The 21,354-nt window shown below is 42.5% G+C and overlaps 2 protein-coding genes across 2 annotated transcripts in view; both read right to left on the reverse strand.

Moving 5' to 3' along the window:
- The window catches only part of ephb6 (eph receptor B6), a gene marked incomplete at both ends in the record, with an annotated part of 40,411 nt that extends 35,608 nt beyond the window's left edge, over window positions 1-4,803 (reverse strand). The window contains one exon of the mRNA XM_080540194.1: window positions 4,746-4,803. Within this exon, the coding sequence (XP_080396320.1) occupies window positions 4,746-4,803 (58 nt within the window). The remainder of the gene's footprint in view (window positions 1-4,745) is intronic.
- A 4,231-nt stretch (window positions 4,804-9,034) lies between these two features.
- On the reverse strand, window positions 9,035-20,117 carry slc2a3b (solute carrier family 2 member 3b; the record flags this gene model as incomplete). The annotated part of the gene is made up of 10 exons (XM_080540218.1): window positions 9,035-9,295; window positions 9,758-9,961; window positions 10,378-10,479; window positions 10,608-10,712; window positions 11,710-11,897; window positions 12,370-12,532; window positions 12,942-13,182; window positions 13,826-13,986; window positions 14,760-14,864; window positions 20,094-20,117. 10 exons carry the CDS (start codon window positions 20,115-20,117, stop codon window positions 9,035-9,037), a joined length of 1,554 nt encoding a protein of 517 aa, XP_080396344.1.
- Between the last annotated feature and the right edge of the window lie 1,237 nt (window positions 20,118-21,354).

Consider the following 21,354-nt stretch of genomic DNA (forward strand, 5'->3'; position numbering starts at 1 on the left):
TCTCTGCTGTTTCTTAAAGTCCTCCAGATGCTTGCATCCCTCAGACAGTCAATCAAGGACAAGAGTCTACCCCAAACCATCATTACACATAACCACAGGGAGAGAGCGATATGCACTGGGGGGAGGAGGAGAGGGAGGGGGGAGGAGAGGGAGGGGGAAGGAGAGGGAGGGAGGGGGCGGGATGAAGAAAGGGGGGAGGATTAACACGATTCCAGAAATAAGCTCACACACGTCAAATGGAGTTATCAAACAACTTCACTGGCGGTTGTGCTGCATTAAAAGCGCTGAAGGAACGAACAGAATTTAACCCCGTACATCCCAAAGTCATGTTCCAGCCTGATCACAGATGAAGACGTTACCTAAGGCACCAGATAGTCTACTACAGGCTATGAAAACATTGGGACATCTGCTGATTGGTTAATCTGCAGTAACCAACAGACTGTAGGGCTTAGGCTAAAAAGCACAAAAGCACAAGAACATTCCACGTTTTCTCTTCCTCTTTCATGGAACATAGCCTACCATTATTTTGGAGATAGGTACAGCTGGATGATCTCTGTGCCCCCGATGAACATTAATTAGCCTGTCCTACCTGAACAGGAAGTGGGAGAACAACAAGGCTTCCTACGGAGCCCCCCTGGGGTCACATGGTAGAAATAAAAAATATGTGATGTGTGAATCCGTTCCCTCGGTTTAGTAAATCTGTTCCCTCGGTTTAGTAATTTGTTCCCTCGGTTTAGTAAATCTGTTCCCTCGGTTTAGTAATTCGTTCCCTCGGTTTAGTAATTTGTTAGGGTTAGGGTTAGGGTTAGGGTTTACGGTTAGGGTTAGGCCCTACGAGCCAGAACGATCGCACAGATTCTAACCCTAACCCTAACCCTAACCCTAATCCTTGCGATCGTTCTGGCTCATAGGAGGGATTACTAAATCGAGGGAACGGATTCACACATCAAATATTTTTTTTCTACCATGTGACCCCAGGGGGGCTCCGTAGCTTCCTGCACGGACGATGACGAAATGCAAAAATCCCTCCCTGGCTCAATCTGGCCTTAGGGTCATGGTGTCTATGGTGTGGATGTTGTGATGTTGTGACACACAAGCCATTTCCATCGCCACGACGGGCGCATGCGAGCCTGGAGGATAGAGGCCGCGTTAAACGGCTGTTTGAAGAGGCTCCAGGGTGCAGGCCAGGCCTCTTCTGGCTGTGAGACACGCGTCCCATTTTTTTATCACACTTCCCATTTATTTGTCAGGTCCTGAAAGGAACGGCTTATCACACCATAGATGAGGTCATCAATCATCAGCCAATTAATGCCAGAAACTGTTGAAAGGGAAAAGCCAAGCGCTGGCCCAAATGACCTCATAGTGAGACTGATAGAGTTAGGCTACTGTAAGCCTATGTGATCTGCACAGCTGTGAGTCTGTGTTAACATTTGATTCTATTTTTCTTTGTGATACTTGGATTTATTGCGTGATAAATTACTTTAAAAATGGAATGAAGACAATGTCTTCAGGGGATGCTGTTGTGTAATTGAATAAGAGTGGATGGGATGTTGGAATTGGATTGAAGCGATTGTGAAGTGTTTTAGACTATTCTATTTTCAAAATGAATGCCAAACACAAGAAGATGATGGCTACTACATACATGCAAAGTAAACAAAATATGTAACCCAAACCTGTCTGGGTGTATATCGACTACAGCCAGTGACAGTATAAGAAAAAAATGCATTGCACAGTACAGTTGTATTTTTAGTATATCCCTTTAACCAAACATGATGGGCCTTCACCATGTTATTACAAGTCATAACAGAACTCGTGAACTTGTGAAACACATTGGCCAATGAATGCTCATCTCTATAAGACCATTCAGCCGTGTCTTATCATGCTGGAGGGGGTTCAGGTGTGCTCCTTGTGGAGCCGTGCAGCTATGTGAGCTTAGAATGAGAAGGTTCTATCTCCGTTTAGGGTAGTTCAGAGATATTGAGCGTCAAAGTTTTTACATTCCATTATGTTTTGTGAGATGGAACCTTTGTATTTTATGAATTACTAACTCAAAAATGTAAACATTTTAAAAATAACACCACACAGGCATTAATAAACACCTAATATATCAGATTATGTAAAAAACTCAATTTTGACAAAAATAAAGAACCTTATAATTCCTTATAATTCTTACGTCACGATGTGCTAAACCCAGTAGAAACACACAAGTCAAACCGTGACGTCAGAATGATAAGGTTCTATCTCCATTTTTGTCAAAATTGAGTTTTTTACATAATCTGATCCATTAGGTGTTTATTAATGCCTGTGTGTTTTTTTTTTTTTTTTTTAAATGTTGACATTTTTGAGTTAGTAATTAATAAAATACAAAGGTTCCATCTCACAAAACATAATGGAATGTAAAAATGTTGATGTTCAATATCTCTGAACTACCCTAAACGGAGATAGAACCGTATCATTCTAAGCTCACGAAATGCTGAATTACTGTTACTAACGTTCTACTTAGGGAAAAGACAAACATGTTGCTATGGAGGTGTAAATATCAACTCATACACAGCCAGATTGCCATAGTGATGATGACAGATTTAAATACCATTCAGACACATGCAATTACCAAGGCCGGCATTAAAAGCCTACCCAAACGTGTGTCTTGCCCAGCCAATCAAAAGTTATGTTTTTTTCCATAATTTTTGTATGAATTGTTGATATTCCAGGGGTGTGTTTGAATGTTTAATCACATATTTGTATTTACTGTAGGTCCATATACAATGTCGATCTATTTAGCGCTTAAGCAACGTAAAACCACCGCAACTCACTACACACGTTGGTCATGTCATGGATTGCGGTTCTGTACCCCCCCCCCCACCACCACCACCCATACAAAATCAATGGCCCAGGGTGTTGATTCTGGCGCTGGGCCTGGCACATACACACACACACACACACACAGATATGCATAGACACCCATGGACACCAACCCACACCCACACATGGAAACACACAAACACACACGCACACACACACGCACACACACACACACACACACACACACACACTGATAGTAAGACCCACATAAACCGACGCTACAGGAGACAGGGACACAACTATCCAGACTGAATGGTCCGCAGGCACACAAACACGCACACACACACACACACACACACACACACACACACACTGATAGTAAGACCCACATTAACCGACGCTACAGGAGACAGGGACACAACTATCCAGACTGAAAGGTCCACAGGCACACACAGTGGCAGTCAGTCCCAGACAGGCATTCATTTAATTCAAATCAAATGAACTTCTTCAGCTTCTACAATATCCTTTGTTCTTCTTGGCATAACAACTTTGTTCTGTGGTGCTTTTTGATGTTCTGTTCTGCTTGTGGGTTAATACAGTATTATGGAGAGCTTTCTCAATCACCAACAGACTCAGGCGGACAATGACCTAGCCCACCCCTCTCTCTCTCTTACTCACTCCATGTCTCGCCCTCCCTCCCTCCTCCCTCCTTCCCCCCCATTCTCTTTTTCTATCTCTCTCTCTCTCTCTCTCTCTCTCTCTCTCTCTCTCTCTCTCTCACACACACTGTCTCATCTTAGTGGAGACCATCTGTTACATATGTAGCTCAGATCTGTGGCATTACTGTGAGCTATCATCCTCCTCCCCCCAGCACTGACATTCATCCATAGAGCCACGAATGCAAACCAACTCAAACCCCTCAATCAAGGCAGTTTTCAGCAGTTGCACAATCTCCCTTTCCAATAAAGCATTACTACATAGCGACTTTGAATTTAATGGTGCAGCTGACTGCTGAGGCCTCTTCAGGAGATGGGCACAGAGTGAGGGTAATAATGTGTGTGTGCAGACTGACACCAATCACAGACATACACACTCAGTACACACACACACACACACACACACACACACACACCCACACACACACACACACACACACACACACACACACACACACACACACATACACATACACACACAGTGATTCATCAAACTATTTTAAGTCTTCACAAATCAACCCACTCCCAATCTGACAGTCCAGATACAATATCCATCTCTCTCTCTCTCTGAAAGAAAGACTCATCACATGAACAATGAGCAGAAAGAACAGGGGAGAGTTACAGTGGGAGAGAGATGGGGAGGGGGGGGGTTGCTGGGTTGAATACTGTAGCTGAGCTGAATTGGGAGGGGGGGGGGGGGGCACGGGGTCCTTAGCTGTCACATTCATGATATCATGTGTGGGGGGTCGGCGGGTACAGAGAGGGAGAAAAAAAACGTTATGCAACTTATTATTCATTTGGCTCATGCCCAATTGTGTATTCTTTTGTTGTGAGAGCTTGGCAGGCCCCAGAGTGCACCTGGCTCTGCCATGCCAACTTAGTCCTGTCTGACACGCTATGACACAGAGAGACATATACAGTCTCTCTCTCTCTCTCTCTCTCTCTCTCTCTCTCTCTCTCTCTCCTACACACACACACACACACACACACACACACACATTCAAACATGCAAAAATGAGGCACAAACAGAGGCGTACAAACTCTCCACTCCGGGGACACAAACACAGTCAAAGAGTGCCGCACAAACTCCCCATCACTCACAAACAGTGAGTGACATACACAAATGTCAACAATCAGAAACACTCACACACTAACACACACACACACACACACACACACACACACACACGTATGCATAGGGGAGTTAAAGTATAGTAGTTTTCTTACCTTCCTCAGCTGAATTGGGCTGGAGAAACAGAGAGAGAGACAGAAAGACACTCCACATCTCCACGAGAGAATGACACTGACAGAGAGGGAGGGAGGGAGCACGAAAGAGAGGGAAAGAGAATGAGTGTGTGTGAGCGTGTGTGTGTGTGTGTGTGTGTGTGTGTGTGTGTGTGTGTGAGAGAGAGAGAGAGAGAGAGAGAGAGAGAGGGGGGGGGTGACTAGGAGGAGGAGGAGTCTGTCTCTTTATTTCAGAGAGCGAGATTGGGAGATGGATGGGGGGAAGGAGAAACAAATATATTTTCAGAGCAACAAGACAAAAATGACAGCATGTAGAATCAGTAAATACATGAAGCCATGAAGAGGTAAACACCAAACAGCCACAACTGTTGGTAGCCAAAGAGAGAGAGCATGGTGGAAAAATTAACAAACAAGTTTGGCTGGTCTGTAGAACAGCTGTCTAGACATGCCAAGATATGTCCTCCTTATTCCTTTCATTCACTAAAGCACAAACAAATGTAGCATAAGGTTGGCATAAAGCAGTGGCATCGCTCGCATATCTGAAAACTATAGCCACATGCATTACTTGGTGAGCTGTGGTGTGCAAGTGAGTGCCAAAGTTTTTTGTGCGTCACACTTTTTTCATGGAAATCATAATTTTATGACACATTTTTGGCCTCTCTCCATCCTTCCATCTTGCTCCCTCTCCTTGCCACTCCCTTTCTCTCTCTCTCTCTCTCTCTCTCTCTCTCTCTCTAACACACACTCACACACACTCACAGTCTTGAATGATTGCTCACCCAGACAGCAAATAGAGACGCACACATCTCCACATAAGGCTTTGAACACTCAGTCCCTCCCTTCTCCAGTAGTGACATCCGCTGGTCAGACCAGGGTACTACAGCTTGTTGACGCTTAATAGCCTTTCATGCTCCAATTCTCTCTAAGTGAGTAACATTCAATAGATTGTCCAGAGGGAGGAGGAGAGGTACTGAAGCCCATCTGCTGAACCATAAACACTGAAAGCTCAATTCCAAATTGACCAAATTTCACATACACTATTTAAGTGTATCTTTCAGATCTAACAGGGCTGTGATCGCTATCAAAATGACCTAAAAAGGACCCAAGAAACCATGATTCCCAAATGTTATACTTGCATGCCAGTGAAAATAAAGGTACACTCTTCTCACTGTTGGTAGTTTGGTCACTCATGGCTTTATTTCAAGGTCAAAGGTTATCAGTACAGTAGACAGTGATTTTCTAGAAGGCCTCTGAGGTTTTGTCATGGTGCATTGTGAGACATGGAGTTGCCACTTGTTACCAAGACACACACACAAAACAACCACAGACACACACACAAACAACCACAGACACACACACAACACATAGAAGGGAAATTCCTGTATATTAAGACAAAAGTCTGCAGACATGCACACTCAAACAAGGGAAAGGTGCATTCATGTTTTTTTTAAAGAGGCACATCAAAGGTAAACTGTATCGAGACAGACATATCAAACACATTACACACATACATTATAACGTACAAACACTGAGAACACTAACACCGTTTTCATTTAGAACCTTACTAGTAGTATGCCCTCTAAAAGTTGAATCAATGCAATGCCAGAAGTATTCAAGTTACAAATTCCCTTTAAAAACATACAATTATTATTTTATTTCCTTTCAGTTGCTCAAAGCTTGAGTGAGTGACCTGTTTTTTATAACATAATACAAAAGGAAAAGCAAAAGCAAAGCACACAATTATTCCGTCATCTATTTTTTCTGTCTCCTTCTTTATCTCTTACACACGTTCTCTTCCTCTCTCACTCTCACTCTATTTATGTCTACAAAGGAATAAATTAATAAACAAGTGCCCATTAAAACCGCTACATTCAAAATTTAAAACAATTTTGCACAGCCAGTATATAACTATATGTGTGGCAGAGAATAGTAGTAGTCTGCTCAGAGTGCCAAGCAGTTTCAGAGACACAGTGTGAAATGTGTTCTACAAACTACAAGTAAAGCCATCGTAACAGGAATGTATTCTATATACAGTACATTATACAGACAACCCACATATTCACAACCATTTAAGTAAGAATAGCCAGAAAAGCCAGATTGCCAAAGTGCCCATACAGTAAGTGAAATGTTTGTTTTAAGCCAAAAAGGTAGAAAAGTGCTGGGTTAACAATACATGAGTAACACAGTACATCTAGAAGAGGAAAGCCAAAAGATTCTGTGTAGAACATAGATACTGAACAAACACAGACAAGATGTCTTCGACCCATACGGAATGTCCATATTCCAGTGTCTAGATATAACATGTACAACAATTTAGGATGACTAGCCTACACAACATTCAACAATCACTAATATTATACATTATACACCTCTATAAATTCATGATTTGAAGACACCTGTATATTGCAGATGTAACTTAATAAATACTAATAATTTAGTGTTTGTATAACATTTCATTAAATGGTAGAAATGTTGCTGCCTGAATATATCGTACAGACCAAGAAGCGGCCAGAGAGATATAATCAGAATATTTATCATAAAATCTCGTTTTAATATAATATCTTTCAAACTTGCTTTAAAAACATTAAAAGGGTTTAACGACTGTATAAGGCTTATTTTCTAAAATAAATTAGATTGAAGGTGTTATCTATAGATTTCATGTCATTCGACTCGATCATTTTTAATCTTAAAATTCATGGAGAAATGGTCAAACCTCCTCTTATACTAGGTTATCTAGTGTTCAGTGATTGCAGATATCTCGCACCGTGTTCTGCGTAGCCATGCTATCTATGTTATCATACTGATGTCAACGTCGTTTCAAGTACAGTAAATAGTTATTGAACAAAGTAATGTCTTTGTTCAATAGTTACACGTCTTTGTTACTCTACCCCTGTACAGTATATTACATGATTTTCCTTTCTACACCTGAGTATCTACAAAGTGCCTATCACAAGTTCGTTCGTACATTCTTCCAATCTAACCGTTCTACTCTGTAAATGATCTCTTCTCTAAAACTGGCCAAACTACAAAGTCTATTTGTTGACATCAGGTTAGTTTGATAACACTGACGTGAGGTTGAACTTAACAGAACTATCCGCTGAACCATAATGCATTGAGGTACGGCCTGGTGTTGGTTACCTGCACTGTAGTACGGTGTGTCTCTACCCAAATACAACAACTGATAGAATGGAAGCCACAGTGATGTGATCACATATAGCTAACTCTAATTCTAGTCATAGAATTGGAATGACAGTAGAAGAACACACATGAATTCTGTCTTCTACACTACTCTGTGGGTGGAGCCGTGTTTCAGCTGAGTCAGAGCTGAGGGAGAGGGGAAGAGAGAGACGTCGTCTGCCTTGTTTAGTCTCTCTGATGATCACACAAGGTCCCTGGCTCCTGGGAGATACTGGGCCGAGCTGAGAGGATTTAAGATAAAAAACCCTGTTTAGGTCAAACTACTTGGCCCCCAAACCCGCTTTTCTAACGCGACCTCAATAAACACAAATCCAAATCCTCTTCCCCCTTTAACCCCCCACTGAGTGACAGTACAGGAACAGCAGCTTAATACTGAAAACATAATGTTTATGCTCTTAAATATGAATACTCTCAGGGCTCTTACTTGGGAATGTCAACAACATTAATTAATTGTTTGGCACCTTAAATTAAGCAGGCATGAAGTGAATTTCATTGATTATTTTGCCATTGGTAAGAGCTAAAGAAGGTCATTAATGACTTGCAGTAATTAATACTTTTTGGAATCTTAAAAGGTAACTTGATTCCCACTAAACAATTTAGCCTAAGAAACACGCACACATGCACGCACGCACGCACGTCGCACGCACGCACGCACGTCGCACGCACGCACGCACACGCACGCACACACGCACACGCACACACACACACACACACACACACACACACACACACACACACACACACACACACACACACACACACACACACACACCGTAAACATGAATCATCACTCTATTACTTTCATATACTTTCATATCTCAAGCCAATCCACTGTTAAAATATTAACAGAATGATGTCCGCATTACTGGACATAACCCTATTCCCAACACTGCATACACACCGTAACACTAAGCAGCCTTTTTCATATGTAAGCTTTTCTCCATAGCAGTGCCTATCATTGATCGCACTTATCAAAACGGAACAATAAAGTTTTGACAGTATCATACAGTATCTCTACATGGAGCTTGGTCTCTACCCCCATACCCTAACTCTGCCCTCTCTCCCCTCTCTCTCTATGGGTTTGGTGACGCTCCGTTCTTCTCCTTCTCCACCGCGGGAAACTCCACCATAGGAACCTTCTCGGTCGTCGGGGAAACGGGCAGGGTGATCGCTCCCTCTGGGAGAGGGGACGGGGCGGAGCTGGCGGCGGCGAATCCGCGGGCGATGTCGTCGAAGGTCCGCCCCTTGGTCTCGGGCACGCGGAAGTAAGTGAAGACGAAGAAGAAGATGAGGAAGACCATGAAGATGATGAAGACGTACGGACCGCACAGCTCCTGTGTGAAGACAAAGACAAAACCAGTCAGGTGACCAGTCAGGGTGAATTATCCCCCTGATAGTACGGCCAATTGTGACGTTAGAATTATAAGGTTCTATCTCCATTTTTGTCAAAATGTAGTTTTTTACATAATCTGATCCATTAGGTGTTTATTAATGCCTGTGTGGTGTTATTTTTAAAATGTTGACATTCAAAGGTTCCATCTCACAAAACATAATGGAATGTAAAAACTTTGATGCTCAATATCTCTGAACTACCCTAAACGGAGATAGAACCTTATAATTCTAAACTCACGCAATGCTGTACATCTGTGAGAGGAGAGTGGCAGAGAGAGTCTATCCTCCATGTTGGCACCAAACGCTCCATGATAATATGCCTGTATCCCAAATCAAGTATCTCTGTATATCTATGGGCTTTACTTAGGCCCTACTAGGAGAAATGAACAGAACCGGGACAGTACCGCCAGTTTGGGGAAGCCCAGGCCGACCAGGAAGTTGGCGGTCCAGTTGGAGAAGCCGGAGATGGCCATGGCTGAAGGCCGGGGTCCCTGGGAGAAGAGCTCGGCCACGATGAACCACGGGATAGGACCGGGACCCATCTCAAAACTGGCCACAAAGCCAAACACTGCCACGATGGCCAGGTAACTCACATTCTTGTAGGTCTTCTGCTCAGAGAGAGAGAGAGACAAAGAGAAGGAAAGAAAGAGAAGGAAGGAGGTGGTTTAGTAAGAACAAAATGGGAAGGCGATGAATAATGGAAGGACCAGGGCCGGTCCTAGGCATTTAGGTGCCCTAGGCGAGAGTATGATTTAATGCCCCCCCCCCTCCCCCCAAATTTTAGGGCCGCCACCACCACCACATTAAACCATCAGTACTGCCTCATCACCACCCACCCATTCAACAGTAAAAATATGGACAACAATGGTTTCAAGACAAAAATAGACAGTAGGCTGAGACATATTTTCATAGAGACATGAAATTCATAGAGACAAAATTATCCCCCAGGCATTTGGCGCCCTAGGCAACTGCCTAGTTCGCCTATGCCTAGGACCGGCCCTAGACAGGACATAGTGTCACTCACCACCAATGCGAGGGAGATGGTCATGAGCAGAGCACAGACAGCCATTCCAGACAAGCCAATCAGGTGCAAGGTCCTTCGCCCCGCCCTCTCCACCAGAAAGAGCTGGAAATTAAATATAAAGATGGAACTGGGTTACCACGAGTCTACAGATCTTTAATAAGCGTTAATACATAAGACATAGGGAAAAATGTTATGCAATTAGACATCAACAAGGTGTTTACAACACTTACAGACACCACAGTGAAAACCGTGTTGACCACTCCAGCTCCGATTGTAGCATAGATAGGCTGGGTTACCCCAGCGGTCTCAAATATACCTGTTGAGTAGTAGAAGACCTGAGAGAGAAACAAGAGAGGAAGACGTTGATCATATGTTTCGACAGATAGATGATGAGCATGTTTGATAAAAGGATAGAGGGGTAATGAGTATCAGTATGATGTATCTGTCAGTGTTTGACGGACAGCGTGGTGTTGACATTTAGCCTGTCTCTTATGCTAACACACCAGTGAGTGTCACCCTGGCTAAGTGACCTTATAAAGAGCCATCCATCTATCTTCATTTGCGACGCGGGTGATTATTTCCTCCTCACTGACCTTATTAAGATCAATTTATATTCTAACTCAATCTAATGCCTCCACAGGATCTAAAGGGCAGAGCATCAGTGGAGCAGCGGTGACAGTTATTGCAGCCAGGCAATGTCCTTTAATGCAGTCCAAACAACCCCATTTTATTTATGTGTGTCGTCTGTTGTTTCTTTGATAATAATAATAATATAATAATAATAACAATTTAGAATCTAATGTTTCATGTAACCATGTAACCGCAGGGTCCCCGGTTCGATTCCGGCCGCGGACATATCCTGCATGTCATCCCTCCTCTCTCTCTCACCCATCCTTCCTGTCTAAATCTCTACTGTATCTGTCAATAAAAAATGAAAAATATGAGTGAAACTGCCCCACTCAGAAAAAATAACTTTAAAAAAAAAGAATCTACTGTTTAATAACGTAATGTATGGAGTAAGCGACACATTTCAACATACTACACCTCATTCGTACTGAAAAAAACTGTAATCTTTAGCTCAACCATGTTGTTCATAGTAATCAGTTCAATTTCTCTACTGCCTCCCGACCTGCTCCATTGAATTGTGGGACAAAAAATTAGGAAGGACTGTGAAGTGAATTCATACTACATGGAAAGGCAAATCTAGTATGATATCCTGACATTGGGACATTGGGCCTATATCTACTACACCATGCCCTCAACTGGCCAATTTCAAATGCATCTTCCCTTGTTTACATGGTGTTGCATTGTGGGAGCTGTAGTCTCACTCACCGCGTTGATGCCGGAGAGCTGCTGGGAGAGCTGGAGGACGATGGCGATGATGATCGGCTGACGGTAGGCCGGCGAACGGAAAAGTTCCGGGATGGTCACCTTCTTCTCCATGGCCATCTTCATCCCTTCTTCCTTCATCTCCTGGATGTCCTCGCTCACGTCCTCGGAGCCACGGAGACGTATGAGGGCTGGGGGGGGAGGAAGAGAGGGAAGAGAGAGAAGAAGAGAAAGAGGACAATATTAGAAATGGAATGTAAAAATATCAAGTTAAAAAGTTATTTTTTCTGAGTGGGGCAGTCCCACTCTTATTTTTATTTTTATTGTGATAGAGACAGTAGAGATTTGACAGGAAGGATGGGTGAGAGAGAGAGAAGGGATGACATGCAGCATATGTCCGCGAACGGAATCGAACCGGGAACCCTGCGGTTACGTGGTCAACGCTTAACCCACTACGCCACCTAAGCGCCCCTAAAGAGGACAATATTATAAATGGAATGTCAAAATATCAGGCAACTTTTCAAATGGCCTGTTAAGACAGTGCCGACTAATAAAATCACCTCACACACCCAAATCTCCACACACAGGTGTGCACTACACAGCATTAGCAGAGAGTGTCCTAAATTGAACTAATGACGTGAGTGTGTGCTGTGTCTGTCTGACCTTTGCTCGCCTCCTCCTCCTGGTTGAGGTTGATGAGGAGGTAGCGGGGGCTCTCAGGGCAGAAGGGCAGCAGGACCGTCTGCACGATGGCAGGGATGACTGTCAGAGCCAGCAGCACAGGCCACAGGGAGTCAGAGCCCAGCAGAGACTCCAGACCAAAGATCTACACCAGGGGAGAGACACACTGTGACGTTAGAATTATAAGGTTCTATCTCCATTTCTGTCAAAATTGAGTTTTTTTTACATAATCTGATCCATTAGGTGTTTATTAATGCCTGTGTGGTGTTATTTTTAAAATGTTGACATTTTTGAATTAGTAATCCATAAAATACAAAGGTTCCATCTCACAAAACATAATGGAATGTAAAAACTTTGACGCTCAATATCTCTGAACTGCCCTAAACGGAGATAGAACCTTCTCATTCTAAGCTCACGACACATCATGTAAATTCAACGACTGGCTACCTCAACGAATGAATGAACATCATTGCATTTCATAAACTTTCATGAACTTCTTTGGAACTATGAACTAACGATGCTAAACCAGTTTCAGAACCTCCTCGTAACATTACCTGTGCCACCAGGATGCCGATAACCACCCCCAGCTGGTGGAGGGTGCCGAAGGCGCCTCTGAGGTGGGTGGGGGAGATCTCGCCCACGTACATGGGCGTGAGGCCCGTACACAGACCGCAGAACACGCCGATGACCAGGCGGCCCAGGATCACCATCTCGAAGGAGTTACACAGGCTGGAGAAACCCATGAGAGTACCTCCCACCAGGGCTAGCACGTTAGAGATCAGCATGGAGTTGCGCCTGGGAGCGCGAGGAGGGAGGAGAGGAGAGAGGGGTGGAAAGGGAGGGAGAGAGAGGACAAAAAGAGGAAAAGCAGCTTTCTGTCAGTGAAATTGAGTAGAACTGCAACAGCCATTAGCCATTAGCCATTGGCGAATCAATCTCTCCTTTCCCGAGTTGAACCCAAGTATCTTTCTTTTTTTTTTTACAAATATTTTTATTGCAAACAACAGTCAGTGGCAAGTGACAAGAAGTAATAGCAGTCTTTGTTGAATTGTTGTTGTTGTTGTTGTTGTTGTTGTTGTTGTTGTTGTTGTTGTTTTCTAACCCCCCCCACCCCCCACCCCCCTCCCACAGGTATGCTTGGGCCACAAATAATAACAATAATACATAAATAAATAAAGATATACTGTATAAATAGAGAAATATAGAAATAAAAATAATTAATAAAGAAATAAATTTTAAAAAGGAAATAGTAATAATAATAAAAGCAATTTGTAAGAATACGGTATACAGGAAGAAAATGAAAATAAACATTGTTGCCATGGTGAGAAATAAAAATAAGAATAAAGGAAGAAGGTTTCATTAAGAGGGAAAAAGCCAAGTATCTTTCTATCAGTCAGTCCATCCATCTGACATTGCAGCGTCCCCTGGTGATGCTTACCTGCCAAACTTGTTGACCATGACGCCCACAGAGAAGGAGCCCATCATGCCGCCCACACTGAAGATGGCCACGGCGAAGCTCCATACCATGGTGTTGGCGTCCTTGCTGAAGGGATCTCCATATCGGTCCATAGACACATTCTGGAAGAACCTTCGCAGTTTCTGACACACACACACACACACACACACACACACACGCGCGCACACACGCGCGCACACACACACACACACACACACACACACACAGACACGAACACACACACACACACAGGGAAAGATAGAGTTAAAGGATTTCAATAATGATCCATGACCAATTAAAACTGGTATTGAGTGAACACAAGGGGGAGACAAACACTATATCAGCATTTAATAATAACAGAAAAACACACTGGAACGACCCCCCCCCCCCCCCACCACCACCACCACCACACCAACACACCAACCCGAACACCAAGAACATGCACAACAAATGTATTGAAAACCGAATGAATACACAGACAATGGCACACCCAGTGATACGTGTATGTGTGTGTGTGTGTGTGTGTGTCATGTTGCAAGAGGATGACGCAACATTTAAGGATGCTTATGGGAGGATGTAGCAGACATGTGTGTGCAATCTAAATGAATAATAAAGGAATTATGCCCACTCCCTGACTGGGCCTGACTCCTTTCAACATCCTTAGGAGACCAAATGAGTCTGTCTAGTCGGGATTAGTCAGTGCCTTATAGATGCACTTAGCCAACATTAAAGCACAAAATCACTTACTTATTGATGATTGTGTCACATAAAAGTCACTACTTGTATTATCACTTGGGGTTATGAAATAAACGGATATACTATTTCTTATATAAGAAGTTGGACAGACAAACACAGAGACACACACAAGTAAAAGACAAATAGAAACACATACATACACACACACACACACACACACCTGCTCCGGTGCATTGATGACCCCTGTGTTGTAGCCAAACTGCAGCGAGCCGATGACCGCCGTAGACACACAGTAGAGGAGGTAACAGGTGATTCCTTTCTTCGGCTGTTTAAGAGAGTGAGAGAGGGAGGGAGGGAGGGGGGGAGAGAAAGTGAGAGAGATAAAGAGAGATGACGCATGGAGAAAGAGAGAGATGGGAGTTGAGAGGGGGGGGTGGGGCAGATTGAGAGGACAGGAAAGAGTGTGGCAGGATGGGGATGGCAAAGAGAGAGAGAGAGGAGGAAATGAGATACAGTATAAACTGGACTAATGAATATGGATGGAGTTGGTGTACACAACAACATTCTCTATGATTGTAATCCCTCACCCGAGCCAGCTTCTAAGCCCAGGCCCACAAAGCTCCTGTTGTGGACAGTGACAGTGGTAGACATGCAACAATGGGCCATTCTACTTCTGCTTTTGCTCCCTCTCTCTCTCTCTTCTGCTTTCCCTCTGAACGTTCACATGCCAGCACAACACTGCAACCATGCTAGCTGTTACAAAACAGTACGGTGAAAATGCTGCCGTGTTTTCGCAATTCTAGGGCCCTGAAAACTGAGGATGACTTGTGCATTATTGAGACCGTTATGTTTGTGTGTGTTTTGTTTCTACTTGTAATCTGCCGCTGATTTTTATTAATTTATTTATTTGTAATGCACAGCACAGTTGAAGTGGCCTACTAATACAGAGGACCATGACAATACACCACTGGGCAAGGACATTTAAACCTTCCAAAATAAGCACAACCTAAGCTGTAGATGTGGTTGTAATGAAAGTCTGCTAAGTGTGCCCCTTAGACCACACCTGGGAAACCCCACCTCACATGGCTGTCTTTGAAAGGAAGAACCTTTATGCCTCAAATACCACATCTCCTGTATTTCACTTAGCAACTACATGACATGAATGATCACACACCACAAACAACAATGTAATGCACCAAGAGTACCGGTATGTACCATTTCAACAACACAGCACTGACTGACAGCACACAGGCCTACCAGGGTACTGCACAGGCCACGGTATTGTCTTTTTGTAGCAAAAGTGACACAACCTCGCATTGTCCTCTTTGAATAGAACGGTCACAGTATGTCCAGACAAATCGGTTTCCGCTCTAGACGACTCTCGGTTACAGTCGTGCCAAATGTTTCAAATGAAGAAACGGATTGTGTGTCTCCACAAACTCAGTGCAACCCAACATACCCAACAAACTCTTTGTTGTGTAACAACACAACAGTCAAAATCGACCTACTGTGCACTTTACTATCATTGTCATTAACTGTATGTATGCCTGTTGTCTATATGTGAGAACAGCTGGTAGAAGTGGGAACAACTCGGCAACCGACCAAATGTTGAGACTTTTATTCTGAAAGATTTAAAGAAATGTTCAACGTTGTTGAAAATCAACGACACACTCCGTAGTCAACTAAAAACTCTCATTTGCAGCCCCTTCCTCTTGGAATTCTTTACAGCAGAGTCTGAAACTGTCTCATCTGAAGCTCTTGCTGAGAGACATACAGTGCGAGTCTATGATTTGTTCTTGCAATTGAGTTGACCCTCCCTTTTGCCCATTGCTGACCCCTCCCTGTCCCTAGCTCTTTAGCTGTCTAGTTTTAGGTTTTGTAGTTTTAGTTTAGTTTTAGATTATCTTAGACTGTTTTAGACTAGTTTTAGTTTTAGACTATGTAGTTTTAGTTTAGTTTTAGACTATGTAGTTTTAGTTTAGTTTTAGACTATGTAGTTTTAGTTTAGTTTTAGACTATGTAGTTTTAGTTTAGTTTTAGACTACGTAGGCCAGGTTTTGTATTGTATTTGTTTGTGGTGGATGTTGTTGTTGTATGCCTGTGAACAGGTCACACTTGAAAATGAGCCCTTGGTTTGTGAGCCTGCTAACAATGTAAAGTAGTGTTCTAGTTAACTAGGTAGTAGTGGGGGGATTACTCACGGAATCCATTGCATTCCAATATTTTGGCTTGACCAGAGAGTGTGTCATTGATTTTCAACAATGTCGAAATGTATTTAACATTTTGATTGGTTTCCCCAGCTGCTGTCACATGTAGGTACAATGAGCTCCCTCCCAAGGGAACAATATACGGTCATATTTTCTCTGCCTACCAGGGTCATGTCAATATATATATATACATAAATCAACAGGCTAACACATACACGGGGTGAGGGAATTTCAATAACAACAAACTCAGTGAACATGCACAGGAGATAAAGATGTATGTGAGGGGGCAGGGACTGAGGGACAGACTGTATTCTCAAAGAACTAGGCTTGACAGAAGGCGTTGTATTGTCCTGAACGGAACTGAATGGAACTAAACTGAACTGTCTGTTCTGTCTGTTCTGTCTGGTACAGATACAGACATATAGTATCTCTTGCTACTGTGGCTGGTTGGCAAGACTGTTTCTAACCCAAAGCAGTGGAGGCACTATGGGCTTACTGTATTCACTGATTCATGAACTCTAACGGATGTCATGTTGGCAACAATATTTCGGTTTGTAGTTATTATCAAAGACGTAATCACTTTGAAAGAAGGTTTGATGCCAACATGCAAGATAGTTTGCCAAGCTCTATGACTATATATGGTATGGTTCTGAGACACCGTTCTGTGACACAGATCAACTGATAGAGGGACACTTCTTGGTTGACAGGTGATACAGTGACAGGTTGACCTGGGCTTAACACTCAACACACAAGACCCTGGTGCTGTGAAAAGAAATGCAGAATGGGTGAAAATAGCCACATTAGTGGCACTGATAAAAGGACATGTTAAACTTAGCGATAGTTGTAATCACACACATTTCCTTTAGGACACTTTGACCTTGCAACAGACTGACTACTAAACACTAAAACAAGCTGGGAGAAACTGAATGGATGCTAGAGAAATCAGGAACAAGATTGATTGTGAAGAAGGACGATGTTTCTCTTGACTGAACTGGATGGAGGACATTCAGGGTAGTGGTGGTCTAGTGGATAATGAGTTGGACTTGTGATCGGAAGGTTGTGAGTTCAAATCCCGCCTGAAACCACACCACTACTAGTGTGCCCTTGAGTAAGGCACTTAGCCAGCCCTCAGTTACTCCAGGGGGAATGTCCCTGTAATTCATAATTGTAAATCGCTTTGGATTAAAAGCATCTGCTAAATGGAAAAAATATTAAATTAATTATTATTAAAATGACATTCAGTATGTGGGAAGGGCAATAGGGGTTACTGCACGGGGCAGGTCTATGTAAATAAAAAGATGACCACAAGATGAAAGAACCTGCTACAAAGAATGTTTGGAAATGACTTTCACAACATTGACAGACTCTCAATATGATGTTTTTTTTTTTTTTTTTTTTTATTTGGCTATGACTTGTCTGCTACACTACCCCTTTTCTTTTTTGTTTTCTTTCTTTTTTCCCTCCTTTCCTTTCTTGTTCTGTATTGTCATTGTTATGTGTTGTTAAAAGCAACAAAAAAATCTTGATCACAAAAAGAAAATATGATGGAACATTTCCAAAAAGCAAATCAGGAATGAACAACTTTCTCTCATCCTTATGCATGTATACCTTTATCGTTGAAATGTACCTAACTTTACATTGACCTAGCCTAACTTTACATCAATATCCTCCTTCTCCTGTATTTGCCTGCTGTGCGGATCACAATCCCATGGAATGTGTGATGGAGAGGGACTTCTTTTATCTGCACAGACACGTTAGTGTTGAGTAATACAGTAAAAGGGGTAAGAAGCCAAAACAGTATTGAATACACCTCCTATGCAGCTGAATATAAGGGAGTGGCTGCATGAGTATGTGTGTGTGTGTGTGTGTGTGTGTGTGTCTGTGTGCGTGCGTGCGTGCGTGCGTGTGTGTGTGTGCGCGCGCGCGTGTGTGTGTGTGCTATACGTATACTATGCGTGTGAGAGAGACTCCTTCCTCTGTTTCTCCCATGTCTCCTTATGCTCTCTCGTCTCATATCTCACCCTATTTGCTCCATCTCTTTGTAACTATACTTCCGTTCCCCCCCCTCCTCAGGCTTCTCTCTGTCCATTTTCAATCTCCCTCCTTTCTATTCTTACATTTCTCCTCACGATACCTCCTCTCCATCTCTCGAATCTATTCTGTCTACACATGTTGATTAGCAGGCAAAACATTTGGGCAGCTCCCTGTGTGTTGTTGCTCACACACACACACACACACACACACACACACACACACACACACATCTATCAGTATGTGTGCTGTAAGCCTATGCAACATGGCCAACATCATGCTATTGGCAAGGACCTCAATTTCACACCAAACGTTGGCAGGAAAGTCAAGTTGCCTAACAGACCATAAATAAATTGAGACAACCGACGGTGCATGCAACCTGTTTCAAAAGACCAGCCACAGAGCAGGCAACCGAGAAGCACAGTCTGTAGACTTATGGATGGTTTAACTATTCTCCAGGGGGTTGGGAGGTAGGTACTATGTAAGGAATGAAGAATAAAAAAAGCCTTATTTGCTGTGTTGAGATCTCATGTCTCATGTCCATAATGTGATCTGATACATTCAATTTGTATTGATTTACCTAGTTGCATTAGATACAGATTATCAGTGGCCAATCTAGGTCTAATCGAAACCTCTTCGTATTAACACTATTTCCTATGGTTTATCACTCTCTCATATATACCTCTGTTCCTCTCTTCCCCTATCTGGAGTACATGCAGGTACAGGCCAGACAAAAAAACACACACACTCAAGTTCAGACACGACATCTGTAGATGGGCACATCCACCTATCCCTGTTCTCTCTCTCTCGCTGTCTCGCTGTCTCTCTCTCTCTCTCTCTCTCTCTCTCTCTCTCTCTCTCTCTCTCTCTCTCTCATTCTCTCTCTCTCTCTCTCGTTCTCTCTCTCTCTCTCTCTCACACACTTCTCATCAAGCTCATCCCCCTGTTCTTCTGTATGCCAGAGAGGAAAAGTACATAATTACCCGTCTGGGTCTTGTAAATACCTTTCTCTGACTCATTAAAAGGTATTGACACAATAACAGGGAGAGGGACAAAACATGGCTTTAACAGTTCCTCAGGAAATGTTGTGTCACTGGAATGTAAACTTGTATTGTCCAAGAGAGTGAAGGAGGGCGTACTACTGTAAATACAGTAACTTAGGATGCATAAGTGGTGGAACTTCTAGAGTTATCATTCTAGTTTACATAAACAATGACAATAAACAACAAACAGTTTGAAAAACAATTATAAATTGCACTAACAATGTATTACATCACTGATCTGTTGGAAGGTAAAGGAGCAAAGATGTTGCTTACCTTGCCATCTTCCATCTTCTCCATCTTGGCTTCTTCTGTGTTAGTTAGTGAACAATGTCCACAAGAAACGCTCAGCAATTCCAAGGAAGTTGTTTGAGTGTTATCTCCTCAAAACAAGACTCTTATTTACAAGGTAACCACTGTGCTCTGTCCAAACATTCAGAGGAAGAACCTGCAAAGAAAACCAACAATTTTGTCAGCATCTTGTAATAATCTACCATACAAAAGAACTCATTTGTCAGAAATAGTGATGAAAAAACCCAACAACAACAGTTATAACCATATACGACATGTTATTAGTTTGCAGAATATATTTCACCAGTGCATGGGGCAAATCCAAGCTGTTCTGTAACGGTACAGTACAGCCTGTGGGTCGAGCGGCTGAAATACTAGTCAAGTGCTCAAACATGATAATAAACCACTCCCTTTCCCCTCCCTCGTTCTCTCTTTCCCTCTTTCCATCCTCACTGTCAAATCCCAGATCACCAACAACTGGTGACGTTAGAATGATAAGGTTCTATCTCAATTTTTGTCAAAATTGAGTTTTTTTACATAATCTGATCCATTAGGTGTTTATTAATGCCTGTGTGGTGTTATTTTTTTAAATGTTGACATTTTTGAGTTAGTTATTCATAAAATACAAAGGTTCCATCTCACAAAACATAATGGAATGTAAAAACTTTGACGCTCAATATCTCTGAACTACCCTAAACGGAGATAGAACCTTATCATTCTAAGATCACGAACTGTTCATTCAGCGAGAGGAATCATCTGTCAATCAAAATCTTTTTGCATCATTTTTTTCTGAACAGTGAGTGAGGAAGAGGAGAGGTGCACAGATTGCACAATGGGTGTTGGCTAACGCTTGTGTTACAATAATATATATTTTTTGTGATCAAATGTTTCTTTGTTTTATTTTAAAACACACATAATAACATTAAACAAAACAAGACAACAAGGCCACATCCTGCAACCAACGCCCCCCAACAACCCATACGACCACACCACAACACACACATTACAATATAGCCATCTAGGTATTAGGGACATACATTACAAGTCGGGACCCAAAACAAAAAATAAAGTAAATCAAATAAATCAAATAACCCCCACCCACCCAAATAACACCCCACCCACCCAATAATAATGTTACAATAATCTACCAGTAAAATGTAACACTGCCAAAAACAGTTGCAGTAACAGCAGTGTAAAGTATGAAAGGGTTTACATTATTAATTACATTATTATATGTCATTCTTAC

This window comes from Nansenia antarctica, assembly GCF_963989245.1.
Source record: "Nansenia antarctica genome assembly, chromosome: 10".
Taxonomy (NCBI): domain Eukaryota; kingdom Metazoa; phylum Chordata; class Actinopteri; order Argentiniformes; family Microstomatidae; genus Nansenia; species Nansenia antarctica.